Source organism: Phalacrocorax aristotelis, chromosome 2 (genome assembly GCF_949628215.1).
Source record: "Phalacrocorax aristotelis chromosome 2, bGulAri2.1, whole genome shotgun sequence".
Lineage (NCBI taxonomy): Eukaryota > Metazoa > Chordata > Aves > Suliformes > Phalacrocoracidae > Phalacrocorax > Phalacrocorax aristotelis.
Window position 1 is genome coordinate 76,744,228 of NC_134277.1, and position 22,082 is coordinate 76,766,309.

A 22,082-nucleotide genomic window follows, 5' to 3' on the forward strand; every position below is an offset into this window, starting at 1 on the left:
GTTTTTTTCATCTTAGAAAATGTAACTATTAAAGATAACAGAGAGCTGCAGTATGCTGCAGCCACCGGAACATGCTGCATTCTTTAATTTCATTTAGAGAATATTTTCCATAGACCCTGCAACTAAGCTTTAGTTGCATCCTCTGGAAATTAAACAAAATCCATCTTGTCCTTTAATTCTAAATGAAAAATTAAAGGGATAGAGGAAGATGGAAGAAAGGCTGTCATAACATATCACCAGCTTTTCAGTGTGCATGTTAGTAAACAAAGCTTTAGTTCATACAAACAAATACTTTGACATTATGCATGACAGAATGTGGAACAGCAAAATACTGCAGAACACATATGTGAAGGTGACATGAGGTTTCTGCAGAAGACATCGTTTAATCATTTGTTTCTTCAACTGATATTGAAGGTCATAAACATGAGGTTACATCAGTCTTTGTAAGTTTTGTAATAATTTTTTTTTGAAATTGCAGATTAGTACTTAAATCATAATCGAAAGAAATGCTTACCTTATCAGCTTCACCTGCGAAGGTAATAGTACAGCTTCTCAGCTGTACTTGGGGCACACTTGCTGAACTCCTTGAAATATATCTTGTGCAATTTTGTGACACGCCCCATGCTGCCTGTTCTGTGTTTACCAAATAAAGTGATGGATGGAGCTCAAAGTCAGACATGCACTTTTACTTGGAATAAGTCCATTCTTTCAAAAAACAAAAAAAGCCCAAATGAAAGGATTTTACCCTAATATCTCCAGAACAGAATATTCATTCATCATAGCATGTGAAACCTTGCAGAAAAGGAAGGAGCATATTGAAATGGATGAAGCAAAAATAGTGATAAAAGCCATTCATTGGAACTTGAATAGTAAGTGTGATTTGGTTATAGCAGCAAATAGCGTGGCATAGCTTGTAAAAATTAAAAAAGTGAGAAATTCAGCCTTGCAGAATGTCTCTAAGGAACTGTGAGTTAATTTCCTTATTATTCTTCTGTAATGGGTACAGACAAGCCAGATCCCTTTCAGAATCACCATTCTGTGAACTCAAAAAATTTGGTAAGATTGGCATATGCAGGACCACTTGCTCTGGTATGCCCACACTATACATATTGCAAATTTTTTCTCTCCCATTGTTGGCTGGGCTGCCAATATTACTAGTCTTTCTTTCCACCAGAATCCATAGCTTTTACTGATGACTGGAGAAACTTTGGCTACCAAGGGACTTGAGAAAGAGCACATCCTTCAAATGTAAGTTGCCAAATTTAATAATATTGAAATAGATTATTCTGCAAAAACTTATATGTAATTGCCCAGTGCCACTTACAGCCTGCATTGTAAAAGATCACAGACATAGTGCTTCACAGAGCACAGTTTTTCATCCTAGAGCAATCTAGCTCAGGGAATTCAGATGTAGTCACAGTCTGTGCAGCACATGAGTGGAACAAAACCTTCAGTGAGCATATTGTGGGAATACAAATTAATTTCAAAAGCAATATTCAGACCATCTGTATAAAGAATTACAGAGCTGAAGAAAGGCGTGTTGGGGAAAGAGGGGTTGAGCAGAGAAGACAGACAAGACTTCTGTTGCTTTTTAAATTCAGGCATCAGGATATTTAGATCCCAGTCAGATGCTACCAGAAAAGGATTTGAACTCGCTGCTAAAATTTCAAAGGGTAGTTTAAGATGAGTTGTTCTTTTCCTTTTCTACAGGTCACACAGCACCAGATGCTAGGTTCAAAATGTGCTTTTTGTACATACAGAGGCCATTCTTACAGATCTTCCACAAGTAACTTCATGGCACATCAGGTGAACAAACCACCAGAAGAAACATTTATGGTCTGCAGGACAGTCATAATATACAATAGCAAGCAGAAAGCAGTCGCATAATTCCTTTGAAATAAAAGAATGAAAGGACAATAAAAGAAACTGCTTTGACCTCTCTAAATGCCATGTGATTTTAAAACATAAATCCAAAGTCAATACACAAAATTCCTCTGAAATTGTCTAGAACAAATTATGCTTCTGGAGAGAAGTGAACTATTTAACCATTTTAGTTGTCTACGCAAGTGGAAAGCCTCTGAATCACCTATACCTTTCTCCCTAATGCAGTCCTTATTAGTCCCATGCAGCTGAAGATGCTAGTGCAATAACAACCACGAAGAGCTCAGTCTGGACTGGTGCACTTCCATACCGCTAGTACTTTACATGGCACAGGGTGTAGCCCAGACTGGTCTACTACAGCCATTGCTATGCAGCAACAGTATTTTTGAGAAAGGTCTTTAGGCCTTGCCTCACATTGGTGGCCCATAACTACAAATCTATTGCAAAGAGAACAAGCTATTCTCTTACAGGAGCACTACATAAAATGGTCACCACTGTTGCGAGTCCCTTTTAGCTGAAAATGGTATCACCACGTTAGTGGAAAGACAGGTCAAATGGGTGAATGTGTCTGTACATAGTAAATAACTTAATCACACATTGGGATTGCTCCCTAAGCTGCAGGCTGTTCCTGCAGCTGCTGTTCCTTCTGCCTTTCCTGCTTAAGACTGCTTTGTTTCTGTTCAAACAGGCTTTAACACTCACAGCCATGGTCCATTGTTGTATACTTTACAGATCAGAAGTCAAAGGATTAGCCAGTATGTTTTACCCTGTCACTTCTTACTTTTGAGTATGCCTTGAATCTTTGTCCTTGACAATCAAATTGTCTAACAGTACACTCCAGTTCACCATATGTGAGCCACCTTGGCATTTGTGCACCATCTACCTGAATCACATTTGGATCATCATAGACAGCCTGTAACTTCGTAGCTACCAAGATGTCCAGTAAGTCAGTTCAGTTGTTTCATAACAGCCAATTCACAGAATTAATGTTGTTAGCAATGGCATGGTTTTCAAAATACTTCTGAGTTTAATATATTCATAAATTAAAGGAATTAAGTTTAAGGATGGGGGACTGCTAGAGCAAGTCCAGCAGAGAGCTACCAAGATGATCAGGGGACTGGAGCATCTTCCTTATGAGGAAAGGCTGAGAGACTTGGGTTTGTTCAGCCTGGACAAGAGAAGGCTGAGGGGGGAATCTCATCAGTACTTACAAATATCTGCAGGGTGGATGTCAAGAGGATGGGACTGGACTCTTTTCAGTGATGCCCAATGACAGGGCAAGGGCCAATGGGCACAAGTTCGAACACAGGGAGTTCCGCTTAAACATGAGAAAAAACTTCTTTCCTGTGAGGGTGACAGAGCAGTGGAAGAGGCTGCACAGGGAAGTTGTGGAGTCTCCTTCCCTGGAGACATTCAAAACCCACCTGGACGCATTCCTGTGCCCCCTGCTCTGGGTGCGCCTGCTCAAGCAGCGGGGTTGGACACGATGATCTCCAGAGGTCCCTTCCAACCTCCACCATTCTGTGATTCTGTGGATTTTTTGTTTTTCAGTAGAGAAGTACACTTTTCCAGAAGCATGTTAATACACAACCCGAGTTACTGGTTTTGTTAGCATTTCTATTTTTTACTGGTCAAATGAATGATTAATGTAAAGCAAGTTGCAGGAGTGACAAATCATTCCACAGGTAAGTAAAAGTCTTGATCATGATCAGCCATCAGTGAAGAATCGTAAAAATATGAGAGCTATTGCATGGTCTACTTGGCGACTTTAGATCTGTCATGGAGACTAGTGAGATTAAGCGAAACTTCCTGTAGTTGAAACCCTTCCTGGGCTAAAAGATAATGGATTGCCCTGTCCAGCACAGCTGTGTAATGCAACACAAACACAAAAGGATGTGTTTTGCCACATGTCCTTATTTTGACAATGCTTGTCCCACGAAAGAGGTCAGCTAAGGCTCTGCTGCCCTTTGCTCTGCCAGGAATTGCATTGTGGAGCTGTCCCTAAACCAACAGACTCTTGGACATTTGAGCCTTTCCAAAAGGATATGAAGTCCAGGTCAGCTCACAGACCAAAGCCTCTCATCCAATTGCAATAACCCACGCAGAACTCAAGATTTTGTTCTCATCCACACTGCTGCTCTTTTGCCAGTAGGAAGGAGCATGTTGATTGTTTTGTATTTGTCTTGCTCAGAGTGACTGCCAGTGATTGTTCAGTTAGTTGCCATTGCAGACCTTGGTGCTGTAGCTGTCAGCGGTAGTTTCTCTCTCAGTTGTCCTGTAGGACAGTGTTCTTTCCCCAGTGTGAAGAAAATTAGGTGTCTGGTCAAGCTCCTTCAGACAGGAGCTCACAGCCCACCTGGCACCTTTCTGCAGCATCACTGTGCCATACTGAAGAGATGGACATTGTTGGCTCCAATGCTGCCTTGATCCTTCATAGACTGTGACAGGGATATGCATACCTCAGTGTTGGCAGAGTTGATTTCTCCAGTGAAGGCATCTTCAGAAGGATCCCATGAAGGCCTTGGTCACAGGTCTCTCACACCTAGTGCCTTTGCTTAGCAGTGCACGCAGTGTCCAGAGTCTGCTGCTTTACAGGTTCTGGACCAGCACACACACCAGTCCCTTTATCAGCATATGTGAAGTCCCTTATTCACCCCTCAAGTCCCTGGAATCAGCCAACAGCCAGGGTGAGGCTGAGGATGGTCTTACCTCACTGGGTCTTAAGGAGGCAGCATGGTAACCAGGCCCTTACACCCAGCATACACATGGTGCAGGACAGGTGGCCGCTGGCATTGGCACAACTAGTTTACTGGCTGTGCTACATGGGAGCTTAGTTAGCAGAGTCCCGCCTCATAGAGAAGACCGTTCATGGCAGCCCGTGACTAGCACTGCTCATGCCACCATGCCTGTCACTCTACCTCCCACTGCTCACTGAAGGGCTGCCCAGCATGCCAGTCATCGAGGCACATGCTCCCAGGAAAAACAGTAGTTTTCTTTTGCACGAAATAAGATAAACTAATCTCTTCGTTTGTTTCAACACAGACATCCTTCCATGAAGCCTTCCTCTCCTCTAACTAGTAGCCTCCTGAAATTCTTAATAATATTCCTGGCCTGTTTCCTGCCCCCCCTGCAGGAAAAAAAACTGCTGCAGAAAAGGAGAGAAGGAGAAATGTCACTTCACAAAGCTCCATGCCATCATGTCAGCTTTGCAGAAAAGAACTGGGGGTCCTGGTAACCGTTAGTCAGCAGTGTGTCCTTGTGGCAAAGAAAGTCAACAGCATCATAGGCTGCATTAGGAAAAGCATTGACAACAGGTAAAGGGAGGTTAACATTCTCCTCTGTTCAGCACTTGTGGGACCACAGCTGGAGCGCTGTGGCTAGCTCTGGGCTTTCTGGTACAAAAGAGATGTGGATGTACTGGAGTAGGACGAGAGAAGAGACACAAAGATGATGAAGTGATTAAAGCATCTGTCATGAGAGGAGAGGCTCAGATAGATAGAACTTGTTACCCTGGAGAGGAGAAAGTGCAGGGGGGATCTTATTCATGTGCCTAACTTACTTGATGGGAAGGTGAAAAGAAGATGGAGCCAGACTTTCTCCAGTGAACAGGCAAGAGGGAATGGACACAACTCGAAATAGCATAAATGCCATTTAAACGTAAGAAAATACATTTGTTTGTGGGGAAGGAGGAAAAGCCAGGCTGTCTAAAGAGGCTGTGGAGTTCCCATCCTTGGAAATATTCAAAACCCAGCAGGACATGGTCCCAAGCAATGTGCTGTAGCTGACCCTGCTTGCAGGGGGTAGTTTGGAATAGGCAGTCGGCAGCATCACTTCCGATCTCAGCTGTTCTGTGATTTGGTGTTATATATAGAGGAAAATCTCCAGGGAGATGGAGACAGCAGGGTTATTGCACATTAATGTGCAAAGAAAGGTCTGTGGTGTAGATGAGGCACTTGGGATGGGAGTCTATGGCAAGTCCCACAGAGGAGTACTGTTTCCATGCTGCACAAGGAGCAATGTCACCTCATACTGGGAGGGTCTTGAACCTCTCTTTGTGCTTTCTGGAGGTGTGTTAGTTGCACCAAGAGGTGCAGAAGGTTTCAGACTTTGTCTTGCCCCCCATGTGTTACCTGCCAAGCCTTCTGTCCGGTGCTGCACAGCAATCTGTCACAGAAACAGTGTTGCAATTCTTCAGAAAACAAAAATGCCAGAAGCCTTTGGAAGGCTACGACAAAAACAACAGTAGCAACAAGGAGGTTTTCAAGGTTTATCTATTTTTGTCTTTTTTAAAGTAAAAACTTCTGGTGAATTTTAATATTGTTAAAATTTTGGCCATATATTTTTTCTTAAAGCAAATTCGCTCAGCTGCCTATGGGCATGAGAACCAGAGCCATGCCTGGGAAATGAAACCTGCCAGGTGAAAGCGCAGAGGTAGAGCACAGGGTCCAGCCATGCTCCTGGAACACCTACACCTTTCCACTGCATGCTTGCTTGGTGGGAGAGAGCACAGAGAGACTGAACCACGGACCCCATCTCTCTCGGGCACAGGGAGGGCTGCTTCTCCCAAATGTCCCCAGGGTTTTGGAGAGCTCAGAAGCCACAGCAGTTATTCATCATGCCACTAGCCAGGTCTGCCACTCCCTTCATGAGGAATACTTTTCCACTGCCCTTTAACTATTGTGCCTCCTACCTGGGCTGTGGTGTCCAGGGCCAGGTCCTAGCTGTTGGTACTTTGCTGCAGGTTTGGTCCAGTATTACTGAATTTGCACTTTTTGATGCCTTCTGTTTTCTCTTTTGAGAAAGGGGAAGCTTTGTACTTGCTTGAAAGCCTCATGGCTCCTTTGCTTTTTTCCCATTCCTTCATTTTGACCTTTGTTGTCGTTCGGGAAACAACATTGGTCACTGAGGCATATCTGTGTACTTTAAGCCCTTTCCAGTTTAATAATCATAGGAAGGCCAGTTTGCAAATGTAACTCTTTTCAAGTCTTCTTATTGTTTAAGTGTACGGGCTTTTAAATTTAACAAACTGGGTCAACTGCTTCTGGCTACAAGACATGGAAAAGGTTAATAAAATGCTTATGATAAATCTTGAGATGTTGAAATTTTGCATCTCTTGGAACTGTTAATATCACTGCTTTCATTTCTAAAGACAAAAATTAAAGTATACTTGGTAAAATGGGTAGTTTTACCACTGAAAACAGCTGAGTCTGTATCACAAATCTCCTGATGGTATTCAAATAATGTGGATGGCAGACCTGTAGCACCAGCTGCTTTCCTCTACAGGTCTGCTTTTATCATACCACACATATGTGGAAATAGCTGATATTAATGACAGAGTTCCTCCTCTCAAGCCTCTAAGTGAGGAAATGCTTTGCCTAATAGTTGTCTATCTCCTTATTGTTTCTTATGCCTTTTGAGTTATATGATTTTCAGATTATTTCATCATCTAAAATAACAGGGCTGCTAGAATATCCTTGAAATATTTAACAGACTAATTGTCAGTGCATCTTTATTACCCAAGGGAATTATATTGAAAAAGACATTAATAATAGATTCGTATTCCATTAGGCTGTTTCTCAGTAATCTGTAATACAGAGAGGAATCAAACTCTAGATGTGTGAATTTATGCATTTCATAAATGCCTAGGAAACTTCATATCTACAAGCTTTATTCATTGTAGAGATAGGATTTCATGCTAAATCCCATTTTATTCACAACGGTTACCAAAGTAAGTATATTTTTAAGGGTTTGTGGTCCAGAAAATTAATATAATTCTCATGACAAACACAAGTGATTTTCTTTTATTATGTTAACAAAAAAAAAAATCAATTCTATGCATCAAAACCCATAATGTATGATTAAAATGAAAACAGGACGTAGTATTGAGCCAATATATCTGTATTTGCAGATGGCAATGGACACGTAGGAAGGAAAAGACAGAGAATATTAGGATTCTCAAGTATTTTTTAAAAACAAGAGATGTAGCTTTGAACTCTCATAGGAACAAAGAAGCCCAGCTGCATTCACGGAATAGTAATGCACTTGAGTTTTGAACTTCATCTGAGAGCTTTCCAGGGACTAACTGAAGTTTACTTGATAAGCAACCTCAACAGAAGCAGGGATTATTTTGAAAGCCATATTTTTTCATAAAGCTCCCATGGAGAAATCAGATTCTTTAATGCCTCTTGCAGGATTTTTCACAAAAATCAAAATGTTCTCAAATTCGAAGTGTCTGCCAATGTTTTAAACAAGACTTCGGACAGCTGGCTGGAAGTTCTCACTGAGTTCTGGATTACCTGGATCACCCAGATATCCATGTTTTGGGCTTTAAATCTACACCCTGTGAGAAGGCATAACTGCACATACATAAAGTTAGATCTCTCTGTGCTCTCTGAAGTGGAGGGGACACTCTCCTTGACTTTGGAGAACCTCTGTGAGAAATGCAGGATTTGGTGAGGAGCTTATGGTGAGAAGACAATTCTGGTGATAGTGGACATGTACAACACTTCCCAACAGTTAAGTAAAAAAAAAAAAAATTTACATAGGCACCAGTCAATAACCTACATAGAAGAACATTATCCACAAGGATCTCCTCCAGACTGGAGATCTTAAAGCCCATGTGTCAGGAACAACAACATGGTTTGGTCAGCAGTATGCTACCGGGGAATGGGATGAGCACAGCCCATGGCTTTCTATGTAATGGACTCCCAAGACTTGGAGCCATCCCTGCAATTTGTGAAAACTGCTTGAGTCCTTCCTGGCTGGTGGGTGCTTCAGTTCTCTGTTGGCTCAGTCTTTGCTCAGCTCAAGCAATACTGAAACCACTAAGAGAAGGGAAAGGAGTAAACATGCTTGCTGCTGTTTCCTCACCTGCTGGTATGTCTGCTATGGAAGCTTTTTAAATGATCATTTCTTAGATTAGGCTTTCCACTTGGAGAAAATATTGAAGAGATGAGATTAAGCAACAATGTTATGGTAAAGGGGGTCTATTCCTGAGGGGAAGGGAAGCATTATTTCCAGCTCTTTCTTTCTCTAGGGGGAACGATATCTACCAAAGAAGAGGATGCTATTGGTTGGATGGTGTTTGATCAAGAAAAGGAAAGGGTGGTCAGCCCTAAACTCTTCAAACTCAGGGGAATGTCTGATGTCTCCCATCACCCCCGCTGAACCTGCCATCTCAGTTCCCTCTTCATTGACTTCCATGTACACCTCATGGATGGCCTCAGATATCTTCAGGCTCTCTGTGGAAGAGATGCCAGTCAGATTGGCTGAAGGACTGAACAGGTCAGTCATGCCCAAGGCCATTAAGACAGATGTGAGGTTATATTTTTCCTCAATCTTCATGCGCGGGAGGTAGACTTTCACTCTCTTCTTTTCCATCACATTAGGACTGGTCCACTCCGTAAGTTTTTCAAAGTTGATTTTGTTCTCAAGCTGGAAAGAGAGACGGGGAATGAAATACCTGAGATGTGAATACAACTTCTTCCTACCATTCATTTTCATCAAGTCTATCATAAAAAAAAAACAAACCAGGATGGTTCCTGAAGTGCATCCTATTAACATCCTTCTTGTAGTGTATTATTTGCCTCTCCAGTGCTGTCTGTGTCACTGTCCTTTTATTCAGTTCCTTACTCACCTGATATATCCCCTTCTGTCCAACTAACCTTGAGTCTCATGAGGCACAACCCAACTGCCTAGTAAAGCAGTCAGCTGTGAAATGGGTTATATAATGCAAACTGAATCACTTTTTCCCTTTCTTGAGTACAGATTGGTAATTTGATAACACCTTGATAACTTTATTTTAAATGTTTGACATTGGAATTCTGGGTTTTTTGCTACTTCTTTCAGAAATTCTGCATGAAGATAATTCAGTCCACCTGGCTGAAACAAATTAAGGTTTTGAGTTTTGTTTGTCCTTTGCATCTGTTCATTTTTATTTCCTGTTTGCCGTTAGCATCCTATATTCACTCATTTTCTTCCAAGATGAAGACAGAAGTTTCATTTAATTTTGCACAGTCAGTAGATTATATTTGTATTCCTGCCTTACTGCATACTGGTCCCACTTATATATTTTTTTTTTTTTATTAAAGGACATTTTAAAATGGTTTTCATGCATCTGGCAAAAACTGACTCAACCTGACTTAAAGCATTTTTTGTTTTCTTTTACTTTCTATGCTGTTCTCATTTTCTGTCCTTTCTATTCACCGATTCTTTCTGCTGTTGATGTTCATCCCATCTTTGGTTTTCTGTTTGATGTGTAATTTCCAAACACCTTCCATGCATTGCCTTTCCATCTCTATATCTAAGACTCTCTGAAGTCTTAACTGTTGAAGTGTTAATGATGAGTTAGTTTAGCTTGATTATTTACAGCATTTCAAAATCAAGGATATTTTATTAAGAACATGCTTTATCTAACCTTGATTTTCATTGTATGATGACATAATCAGAGCAATATTTGAAAGCGGCCCATTTATGACATTTAATGAGGATTTTGTTAAAAAAAAATCATTAGTGATTCCTGCAAAGAATGCCTAATTCTCATCAGTTTTAGCAAAATTTCCTCATCAGCTTATATGAGGGGTGGGTGAAATTACATGAACAGAAAGAAATATGTGCCCATAAGCTTTTTTTTTTATGTGCCCATAACCTTTTTGTGTGAAAATACAGCTCTTTAAAACATCAAATCAAATTGGCTCCAAAACTGTACCTCCTGGAGCATATTCTATTGATTCTTTCCCTCATCTTAGTTCATTTTAATGATACTTTTCCCATTTTCTGTTAGTCAGCTCTTGGAATGCTTTCCTCATCACTTCCTTTTTCACTTGTCCTTGGACAAACTTTTCTTGGTTAGCAAACCGTTGAGTGCTCTCCTGGAAGTTGAAATCACTCAAAATGAAAAAAAAACCCCAAAGCTGCTAGCGTGTCTGTTTCTAGTACCTATAGAGATCGCTGCATATAGCAACATCCTTTTCTGCAGGGCTACAGCAGCACCGCGCTCCTTTACCTTTGTTTTATTAGGTTGAGTCCAGGGCTCTCCTAAGAGGCCAGTCTCTGCCTGAGCACCTGGTAGCACCTGGGGGGCTTTTGCGCTCCCCTGCCTGCCCAGCACAGCTGCGGCGTGGGCAACTGTGATGTAAATGGACAGCAAAAGGTCTGACAGTCACCAAGTCCCACCAAAGTGATAACTCTTCTGCTTCCCCTGCCAGGGCCATACCTGCTCCAGGCCAGAGACATCATCAGGCAACAGCACCAACATGCTCAGCTCTCCGCTGGCATACGGAAGCTCCAGGATCTTAACTTTCTCCGCAGCCACTGCTGCCACTTTGAAGGTACTGTTCTGACACATCATTTGCACAGGTCTGCTTTCTTCCTGCAAAAGCAAAACGTGAGGTGATGTGACCAGGCAGCAATTTTTCCCTTGAGGCACGCAGATGTGCAGGCCCCTTGAAAGGGGCCTTTGAAGAAGAGCTGTGTCTCCATCTTCCGCTCTTGCCTGCTGGTGTGCTCTGGAAGTCTGGTCAGACACAGCTCTTAGAAACACCCCTTGGCCTTTGGCCCAGGTACTGACAGTGAGGGGCCCAGCTAAATCACCTGGGCTGTGACAGCAACAGGTGGTGTGCGTAACACCCAGACTGCTGGCTGTGTAAGCCAACAGCCAGCCTGGCCAGAAGCTGTGCCCATGCCCTCCTACCTCCGTGCCCTGCTAACCTTTGTCACTCTGAAGGGAAATTCCTGAGTGTGTTCTTCTTTAAATGCTGTCTTCCATAGGCCTTTGAAGAAAATGGCATTCACAAGGACCAGCACAGTGTCGAGATCAACAGAGCCTGGTTCAAGGATGTCTTGGATCTGTCCTTTAAAAAAGAAGCAGGGTAGGGAGCTGTAAGTTTTATACCAGTAGTCTTGCATTTTAGAGGTCAATTGACATGCTGCTGCTTGACTTGACTTCCTCATCTTCAAAGGTCTGCACCTGGAATTCAGGTGCGTGAGGATAATTTAATACAGAATGACTGGGACCTGGACAGACATTTCTGCCAGAAGACGGGTAGGTTCAAGAGTCATATACATCCCCATGAATATTTCTAACCAGTGCTTGGAAAAAGGTTCATATAGAAAAGAACAGGAGAAGGAAGCAGTGATATAGATTTTCTGTTTCTCACTGTGCTTCTTTCTTACATTTCACTCTTGTTTTTCCTCCCACCTCTAAATGCACACAAGCCCCTGAATCATTCCTTTCCTACCACCAGCCTAGTGCATGCATTACTTCCTCCTCTGGTAGCCCACTCTTACCCATCCAGCACATTTTTGTAAAATTATGCCAATGTTCTAGAGAAACTGGGACTGACCTTGCATGAGTTAAACTCTCCAGACAGAAAAAGAGTGCATATAGAGTGTACATATCCTGTCACCTCTGCCTTTGCCCGATACATTTAAAACACACTGTCACTGCCACACAGGTGCAATAGAGTCATCCCTTCTCACAAGAAATGTCCACTAATGAGGACAGGAGGAGAAAATTTCTCCTCCAGTGTTTAGTCTTTCCAGAAGTTGTTCAAATAGAATTGTGAGAGGGAAGTATATTTCAAAATCTTGTCTGACCTTACCATTTGTCTGATTTTCCACCCAGGAATTAATGAGCTGTCTGGCTTGATCTGGTGCTGTTTTGAAGTTGACCATTTCCAGACCTGCTCTGTACAGTTTCTTCACACATTTTAAGTAGATCTGTAAAGACAGAAATTTTAGCCACCGAACTAGTCATATTTTAAAAACAGTATGAAGGTGAAATAAAATATGGCTAAAAAGATTTTTATAGTGATGCCATGGTTAGGCTGTTCTCATTGCTTACTTCCTGGAAGAATCTGCTAAAACTGGGCCAGAAAAATTACTCTGATCCGTGACATTTTCCGATCTGACATTTTTATTACTTGACCGGTTAAAAGTATATATTAGAAATGTTTAAATATTTTCTTGAAGAAAGCCTGATCCAAAACCACCGTTTCAGGTTCATTTTGGAGTGTTTGATTATCGTTATGTCTACTCCTTTTTCTTAAAGCATTTTTCCTTATTTTTAAAGATAAGAAGTTTCTTTGATTTAGAATATTTGTCTGGTTTGTTTTGAAAATTTCAAAGGAAAGATTTTGACACTTTCAAAAGTTGTTTTTGAGTTGAGGTTTTTAAGTGAAGAAATGTGCTGAAGTCAAATTGTTTCCTAAAAACCCAACCAACCTATTAAAATGAAAAGGCTTTGGGGAAGCAAGCAGGGAGGATGGTAATACATTACCAAATGGTTTTGTTTATTACTCCATTCATTTTTCAATAGAGTCATCTTTTTGCCTGGAATTGCTTTCTATTCAGGCTATTGTCAGGGCTGTGGCAAAGGGAAAAAGCCATGGAGGTCTACACCAGCGGGGATCACCAGATTAACAGAACACCTACTCTGGCCAGTCCTCCTGCATTACAGGTTTATGCAGGGTTTAGCAAGAAATCACTCTAATGTACAACTCACCGGTAGGATTGGACATGTCTTTTCAGCGTAGAGTCTGTTGGCAATGTGGAGTGAATAATTGGCTTTTGATGCAGTGATATCAGAGATAAGTTCTTTAAACAGTATGTGGATATTCACAGACTTGCCACACTGAGTTGTTGATAAGAAGATAAAAAGGTATAGCTGTTAGCTTCTTTTACCAGGAAAAGAATTATTTATAAAGTGCAAATAACATGGGAAAACACACAGTGTTTGGACATTTATAAATGAACATGTACTACAGTCTAAAAGCTCCATGGGAGGGATGTTCAATATAAGCAACTAATGATGTACAATTAATTCATAGCATATGACGACACTCATTCTAGGTGATAACAAGCAGAAAACCGTAGTGATGAATCTGAGACTGTATGGCTCGGGAGTGAAGTGACAAAAAGGAAAATTCAGGTGTCAATGATTACAATTGATGAGTTGTCATAGACATAAAGCCTCTAGTTCCCAGCTTCTGCATGCATTTTCATGGCAGCTTTCTGCCGAAGCCGCAGATGGGAGAAGAGTGCTTGATGGCACAGGAGTCAGGAAGTGTCTCATAATATGGTGAAAAAATGGATCACTGTCTAAAGCCCCAACAATAGTGTTCCAGGTGACATAGGCTAAAAGTGTGTAAGAAAAATGCACAATGATAAACAGCGGCTGGGACTTCATTTTGTGAGAAGGAGAATTGTGTTGAACTGTTCCTTTCTAAATGCTTAGCCAGCCACTAAATGCTTTAGCTGATATTACCTTTCTTTTTCTTTATTTAAAATAAAAAATCTTTGTCTTGTTCTTTGCAAGCCCCACCTTGTGCTTGTGCAACAAGCTTCAGCACACAGGTGGTATCAAGGTACTGGGATGCCTCATGGTGCTCTTGGGATAACAGTGGGAACTGGAGGCTGGAAAAGTGCCTTTAGCTTTTGGAACAGTGGTTACTTTCCAGTCTTTGAGGCTTCTGGGCTCTCTTCTGCCAAAGCATCTTCCTGCCCCACTCAGGAGTCTCAGCTGCGAGTCTGACTGCTGTACCCTGGCTCCAGGTGCTGAGCCCCTTTCAAGTGCTGTCCCCCACAGCACTTGCAGGTGTGCAGATGCTCGACTACACAAGAAGGTAGCCTGGTGCCCAAAGTATCCTGTCCTGTCCTGTCACTTGTTCTGGTGCAACATGTGCAGCCTGTCCTCTTTTTCCGTTTTTAGCTTGGTTTCTTTTTTATTTATTTATATCTCTCAGATTAAGAGAATTAGCAAAGGTTTGGGAGGGCATTGAACCTACTTGAAACACAGTCAGACCAGTCTATTTTCAGGAGAAAAATGTGAAAGAGAAATAAATGTACCTTAGATTTCTGTACCTTGGTCTGAATAGTTCCTCCAAGTCCTGCAATTTTGTCAAAGTGAAGAACCTGCAATCGAAAATAGCAATAGAAGAAATTAAGAATGTGAAGTCCACTGAGGGTCACTGATGTTTGTGTTGAAACTATAGGTTTGGTCTAACCAGGTCTGATTAGCACCTAGATGAACTAAGAAGTTTCACGTGAGCTTTAAATCAGGTTTTTTTTTACAAGTACTACGCTGAAATTTTGTTACTAAGCTCCTCAGCTTAGATCCCTTCTTTTCCATTCAGTCTAAAAACTAGCTACAGCCTTACTATATTGTATTTATAACTGTGACTCTTGTTTTCTGAATGTTTCATCTTTTGTCTATTACAAGTTTTCCCTTCCACCTGGAAGGGATCAGGTTTGGGAGATAACATAAGCTGAAGCAAGAGACCTGCCTAAACCATTCTTCAGGACTGCTCTTAATGGAAAACAAAGACCATTCTTGCCCTTCACAGTGAAAAGCAATGGTAAGTGAAAACTCAGCTCCAGATCCAAAACTCACAGTCTGGAATGCCATTCTCTTTCTAAGCAGGTTTGAATCCAGTGCCAAATGTGACTGTGATTTTCTCCCCTCAACTGGAGAAACTCCCAGAGATGTAAATCTGACCTGTTGCTGTGTTGAATGGGATCAAAATGAGTTTGTATCCATTTATGTAACTTACCTTCTCCATCTGATACTCAGTGTTACCTCTCGCTCCCAAATAGACCATGGCCAAGGCTGCAATGATGCTCAGGGGGGAATAGAAGATGTTGTCGTTGGCATGGTGGACTTTCAGCTCTTTGAATACGTCAAAAGAAAATTCTGCATTTGCTGCACTGATGGAGCCCATTGTGAAATCAGTGTTGTCTGAAACAAACAGAAATATGACTGTATAGTGGCAATACGTAACACTTGTTTTAAAAAGTACTGTCAATAGCCCAGAAACTGCCAGTACATTGCTGGTTTTGTGATGCTGGACCAATACATGATGTGAAGCCTACAAATTCTGGGATCGTTAGAAATATTGTAACTCCTGAGCCATTTATCTTTGAATGCGTGTTTGTTTTCTTTCAGCAAGATACTAGCTCATCATCAGGATAGCATCTTGTACTTGCCTTTTAGAAAATAGTTTTGTCCATGCTTCAATATGATAAATATAATGCTGAATGGATGAGTTTCCCTATGGCTGTCCAGAGGACTCTGAATGATATCTGAGACAATGCAAACTTCTTATTTCATTTCTTCTGTGGCTGCTCTGGACCATGCTCTGGATCTTTAAATCAGAGGTAGTCAACTCACCATACTCTTAGTGTTCTTCTTACTGTTGTTTAGTGCAACCAGCCACAAATTTGGAGGTTGCTTTCTGGTAGTTTATAGGAATAATGGGAGTAAGTTGCTCTGTAAACCCAGCCAGTTGCTTAGATGCTGAACTATAGATTCAGGGAGGTTCTTTCCTGTAGTCCCATTTTGGACATTTAATCTCTGCTGCTGCTTTTTGTTGAGAAAAAGCATGAGCATATATATCATAAATACTGGCTTTGGCAGTACAGATTGAAACAGCATAGAACTGCATTCAGTCAGTCAGGTGTAAGCCCTGTACATGCAAATGAATGTGACACATTAAGGATATTCATTGAAACCTGCAGTCATTCTCTCTTTTGAATCTGAGACCAAGAAAGTTACATACTGTTCTTGTCTCTCTAAAACAGTTAAAGGTGGAGGAATAGCAGCACATCCATAGGTTGGAGCAGATGTGGTTGATTATGTGACCTGAGAGACATCTGACGCTAATGACTGTGGAACCACAGACTCTGTGAATTGTCATACTGTACATCACCTGTGCTCTTCAGAGAGTGAGGCTGAGAAAAGAGAAATGGCTTTATTCCCAAAATAATTATTAAAATTATAAAGGAACAGTTTTAATGTGACACCAGATTATCAGTGAGAAAGGGGTATTTCTTCTGAAAGCTATGATGTGCAAACACTCAGATTTTGCACACCTAAAAGTATTTGACAGTCAAACAGTATAGATATATTGATTCGGCAAGGTAAAATTACTGTATATGCTGTCTTTTTACATACCTGTCTTATACTTACCTTAAAGTTCGTAAACTTAATATCACTTTTTTCCATATTAAAGAATACAAATTAGAAATTACATTTTACTTGGAGAAATACTTACCCCACAAACTTCAAAGAGGCATGTAACAATCCAGCTTGCCAGCTGAACCTAAACAGATTCTCTGAGCTCTTGCTGATATATATTGTACCATTTGAGACACTCCCACTGTTAGCCTTCAAGGAATCATCTTTTGAGTCACTACCTTTCGTCACAATCTCTTGATTCATTGCACTTTGAAACACTGAGTAGACCAATATTAGACCGGTGTTCTATCTGCAGCAAGTCAGCCTTATTTACTGAAGTAAAACATAATTTAAAAAAATGAATTATTTAAGCTTTTCCTGTAACTTATAAGGCTGTACCAAAGCAATTGGAGTTCAGGTCTAAAACTATGTTTCATGCAGTTCTATTGAATCAACACATTAATCTGATTGGGCTATATTAGGTAACTAGAGCCAAATTAAAAACAAATGCAAAAAACTGAGGAAAAACGGTGTTACAAATATATCCAAGAAAACATAATACATTTTTAAATAAACCTAGCTGTAACATCAGATCAGGTGATTCTTACGGTCAAGAGAAGCTAAAGATCCCAAAATATTACAAGAAAATAAGACCTAGTCATAGTGCAGTGATCTGGGAGTAGCAAACAGTTCCCACCACAGTCCATTGTTAGTGACCATCCATAGATATAGCTGAGGAAAGAGTCTTGTATTACCAGGGAGGGCAAAAAAGTGCATCAGTCCCTGAAGACCTAGCGGTTTCTCTTCTCACCTAGGAGACACTGTAAGTCTGGGAAGCACTGTAACACAGTACTCCCACCAAGTATGAAGGGAAAAGTAGATCCTGGGCTAACTGCTGAAGGTCTGATATATACGCAACAACTTACTATAGCGCCTGTGCAGTGGAACAGAGGGAAGTGTCTCATGGACAGTGACCATCTGGTGGTGCCAAAATAATGCAATACCAAGCAGAGCCAGCTGCAGGATGGTCATGCTATTCAGAGGGTTTTGAAATTGATTTTTTCCATGTAAGAAGAAACCCAAAAGTTTCTGTTTCTTTTTCAAGACCAAAATAGTACTGAAAGGTGTTTTGGTCTGTCAAAATGCAGAAGTGTGTTCCTGGAGTCTGAGGACTGGTGTGGTTTATAGCTTGTACCTGTTAAAAGCACAGCCCTGTCTATTTCTGTACCTAGGTGAGACCACTGTTTTTCACCTGAGGCCAAACTATAGGGTCCACAGCATACAGGTTGAGGAAGGGGGGAAGGGCTCTGAGAAGAAAGCACATTTTGCTAAAACTTCATTTTCATGAAAACATTCAGAGCAGCAGTGTTGGGATGAATTAGATGACTGAGGGTGGGCTTGGCAGAGGAAAAGATATGAGGACCAGTCAGGGATTACATATTTATTGGGCTGTAAATCAGAGTATTCAGATATTCAGAACTGGCTTTTAACCAGCTAGTAGGATTTAAAGGATGATTGAGGGTCAGCTTTTAATTTTCATTCTCCGCAGGTCATGGCAACAAGGCCCATGGTACATACACAGGCCATTCTCATAGATCTTCCATACCTCCCTTTTTACAATGGCAGGTGAATAAAGCACAGAATCTGTCTGCAGGAACATTCATGGTCTGTTAGACAATCATAATGCACAATATCAAATATAATTCAATTGTAAAAAGCTATTACTCTTTATTGAATAATAGATTTGATGAGCAGGAAAGAAACAAACCTGGCGTCTGTAAAGGCCATAGGGGTGGATAATAGAAATCCCAGATTTGTACATATTAAGTCACAGAGCATACAGCAGTAGGTGCACCCTCTGTGAAAGGGAAAGGCAGCTACTTCACCCTTAACAGTGTGTTTTGTTTTGCTGAAATGCAGGCGTGTACATGCAGAGCCTGATAATTGGTGTGGCTTTCAGTTTCCCAACCCAGAATGAGCTTTTTGTCCAAGGATGTTATAGCAGTGATGAAGATGGGAGAATCTAAAGACAGTAAGCAGCTTTCCTCTCACCTTGTTCAATGTTCCCTATTGTGTGAGCTGGGATGCTGTAGCTTTTACTTTATCCTATCAAATCATTACTGAACAAGAGCACAGGTTTTATGTGGAAAGAGGTGTAGTGTGTCTTCTCTTATTCTTGCATTTTCACATATTCACATTAGAGTTCCAGCTACTGGTCAGCAGTTGCTCAAACATGCCTTTGGGGCTTCCATGAAGAGCTTTCTTGGGCACCCACACTGCTTTGCATCCTCTAGTTCAATACATTTGTCCTCTGTGGACATCTGTGGCGTGTGCACCTGAAGGACACAACTGGCCCTGTACAGATGGACTGATCTTTGCCTTATGTCCCAGATTTTTTCAACAAACATTTTGTTGCACTGACTTCTCTAGAAGAGGGCATGTAAGTGTTTCTGGTATGTTCTCCCAGCCAATATATTTGCCTTCTTTGTATGCTCTACATTTCATACCTCTGCAGCAGCACGATCACCACAGTTCTCCACACAGATAAGCTTCTTGAATGTCTGGTAACCGCTCAATTTCTGAATTATGCTAGCTACCCTAATGTGAAAAACTACTTTGTCAAGGCAAGCAAGATAGTTTAAAACACCCAAAGTAAATGACCTCATGGAAGAGAGGAAATTTGGTTCCGCCGGTAGTCATGGGGCAGTACAACTTCTCCAGAGAGGAGTCTGTCACTACACACCCTTGGGTTTGTTTTGTATATTTTTCCTACACTGAATAGCAGTGCAAAAGTGGTTGCAGAAGCAACCTGTGAGTAGCTGAAAATTTTAATCAGAGCAGGCTATTCATGTGCAGTCATTAGCAAACAAGTGCTGTGCTGTAACTTTAAATAGGACATTTGATGTAGGGAGATCAGATGCTTCTCCTGAAACTCAAAAGCTAGGAGTGTAGCACTGTAAAGCAAGACAAGCAGATTAAATTCTGCTCCATATCCATGTCTGCCCTAGGAAAGAGGTCAGCAAGGACTCTGCTGCCTTTTATCTGTCAGGTAGTCCATTGTGGAGTAGCTTCTAAACCAATTCATAGGGTTTGTCATTCTTCCCCAGTGTTGGCATAATCAAGGAGATATTAAGCAGCAAAAAAAAGCAGCTCCTTCCAACATTTCTCTGTTCAGATTTTCACATTCCATTTCTTATGATTGGTCAGCAACTATTTTGCAGTGTTTGGGGGTATTGTCTGATTATGCTTTGGACAGCCTGTCTATCTGCATCCTGCTTAGCAGGTGCTATACTGGCACCTCTCAGTGAACTGAGATGTGGCCAGAGAAGACCCATTTACAGGATTTCAGATGCTTTTTATTCAGTCATGGTCTTTGCTGTGCTGGAGATGATCAGCTCTGTGTGCTGTGCACGCAGTCCATGGCAGACTGTCATTAGTGTTAGTGCTACACTTTTAGGACAACCAGCACCTTGTATTAAACCTCTCAGAGAGTCAGTGTGTCAGGCCCAGGGAAAAGTTAATGCGTAACATGTCCTTTCCCCTTCAGAGCTCATAGTAGCTCGTATGTCAATGTGTATTGTGTTTGCACAGCAACCCAAGGTAAAAGGACGCCAAGCGCATCCACCAGTCCTCTATGCCCCTTGATTGCTGGTTGGTTGTAGCTATAACTCAGTTTGTTATAATAAAGCAGCAGTAAAATTGTGACCTTTTTTTTCTGCTGCACACACTTGCCAAAAGAAAGAGGCTTGCCCAATTGCCGCTCCTCAGGTGGCTGGATCTCACTCACTGCAACTGTGCCATGCCTGTGGTGCTCTCTGGCAAGCAGTGTTGCTCTTTCCTTGGTGCACACAGCTGCTGAGTAGCTCATCTGTGCAACCTCTGAAGGGACCCAAGTTTATCAATGCTTTCTTCTTTTTCTTTAGAGTATTAGCTCAAATAAATGGCATTTGAAGCTATACCTTTGAAGTCTGAGTGCCTTTCTTACTGGGGTCACAAGGAACCAGGACTTCCTGGTATAAAACCTTCTACCAGTTATAGTTTGAAGGAAATAAGCACTAGTCTTCATATGAGAAAAAAGACGTATTACGCAAAACTGCTTTTTTTGGCTTTTTCAGCAACAACCCAAAAATATTCCTTTGCCCTTCTTGTCCATCCATTGCAAACCTTTTGAAGGTATAATGACAATGATTTTATACATAGGTACTAAGAAACAGTTTAAAAGAAAGCAAAATACCAGAGAAAGCTGAAGACAACTGCAACCACCAGAGAGATTAGAGTCCAGTGGAAAGGTGAATATGTAAATTCAGGGTTACTCAGTAATCAGACTGTGGAAAGACACAGATCTGTCTAGTGTGGGACAAACGGGCATTACCTTTCCATGGATGTTCATGCAAATAGTATTTGACTTCTTTTGCTTTGCTTTTTGGCAGTGTACATGTTTGTAGGCTGTGAGGTATGCTGGCATGGTTCAACAGGCTGTGCATCAAGCCTGTCCCTGGGGAAGAGGCAGTGGCATCCACTTCAGGATCGTGTCTGCTCCAGGCACCATTTGGAGTCTCCAGCTTTCCTCTGCTCTGCAAGCTCTATTGTTTGGCATTGCACTTTTACAAGCTACAGTTCCCCACAGGAGAAGCATCTGCTGCCAGTGTAGAGTGTTTAACTTCTATTTTTAAGTAAACATCATTTTGCAGGAACTTGGCCCTCTACACTAGGACCTGCTACCACTATTCTAGCAGCTCCTGGTTGTTTTCACCACATTTCTTAGATGTTTTATAAATGAAGATGGCAATTAGAAAAAAGATTATGTGAAGATAAAACAGAAATTTTTTTTAATTATTTATACTACATTTTGTTCCTGGTTTTGAAATTATCTGGATATCCCTGGAACAAGTTAAAAAAAATGCAAAGATCATAAGTGACTATTTCAGCTGTAGTAAGCTAAGTGACAAGCCTTGTTCCAGCCACACCTTCTCCTTTGCTGTCATATAGAATTCCTTTTCCTGTTATGAGACTTGTGCTCTTCAGGATAATAGTTTACAGCACTTGCCTTTATCACATATGCCATTAATTGTTTTTCTTCTACATTTTATCTCAAAATATGTAGGTCTGAATATGCAAGCTAATACATTCTAACAGGGTTCTTTTCACTCTTTTTTCTAACATAATAACTTATATTTGAGACAAACCACCTATACACAAAATACTGATGGCAGTCATTGAAAAACATGCATGGCTATTTTTTCCATAC

At 41.2% G+C, this 22,082-nt stretch overlaps 1 protein-coding gene across 1 annotated transcript; it reads right to left on the minus strand.

Annotated features, from left to right (window-relative positions):
• Positions 1–7,761: 7,761 nt before the first annotated feature.
• On the minus strand, positions 7,762–21,116 carry LOC142053079 (ovalbumin-related protein X-like). Its single transcript, XM_075084173.1, has 8 exons — positions 21,069–21,116; positions 15,432–15,616; positions 14,743–14,793; positions 13,385–13,513; positions 12,483–12,600; positions 11,590–11,732; positions 11,096–11,251; positions 7,762–9,315 (listed from the first exon to the last, which is right to left on the minus strand). Exons 2-8 carry the CDS (start codon positions 15,597–15,599, stop codon positions 8,914–8,916), a joined length of 1,167 nt encoding a protein of 388 aa, XP_074940274.1. The 5' UTR covers positions 15,600–15,616; positions 21,069–21,116; the 3' UTR covers positions 7,762–8,913.
• Positions 21,117–22,082: the final 966 nt, after the last annotated feature.

What these genes read in the sequence shown, in the direction of transcription:
- LOC142053079 (XM_075084173.1), bottom strand. Translation starts at nt 15,599, where the DNA reads ATGGGCTCCATCAGTGCAGCAAATGCAGAATTTTCTTTTGACGTATTC. An exon ending in GAGGAACTATTCAGACCAAG is followed by an intron (nt 13,514 to 14,742) that starts GTACAGAAATCT and finishes TCAACAACTCAG; the next exon opens with TGTGGCAAGTCTGTGAATAT. An exon ending in TTCCCTTCAGAGTGACAAAG is followed by an intron (nt 11,252 to 11,589) that starts GTTAGCAGGGCA and finishes TTGCTTTTGCAG; the next exon opens with GAAGAAAGCAGACCTGTGCA.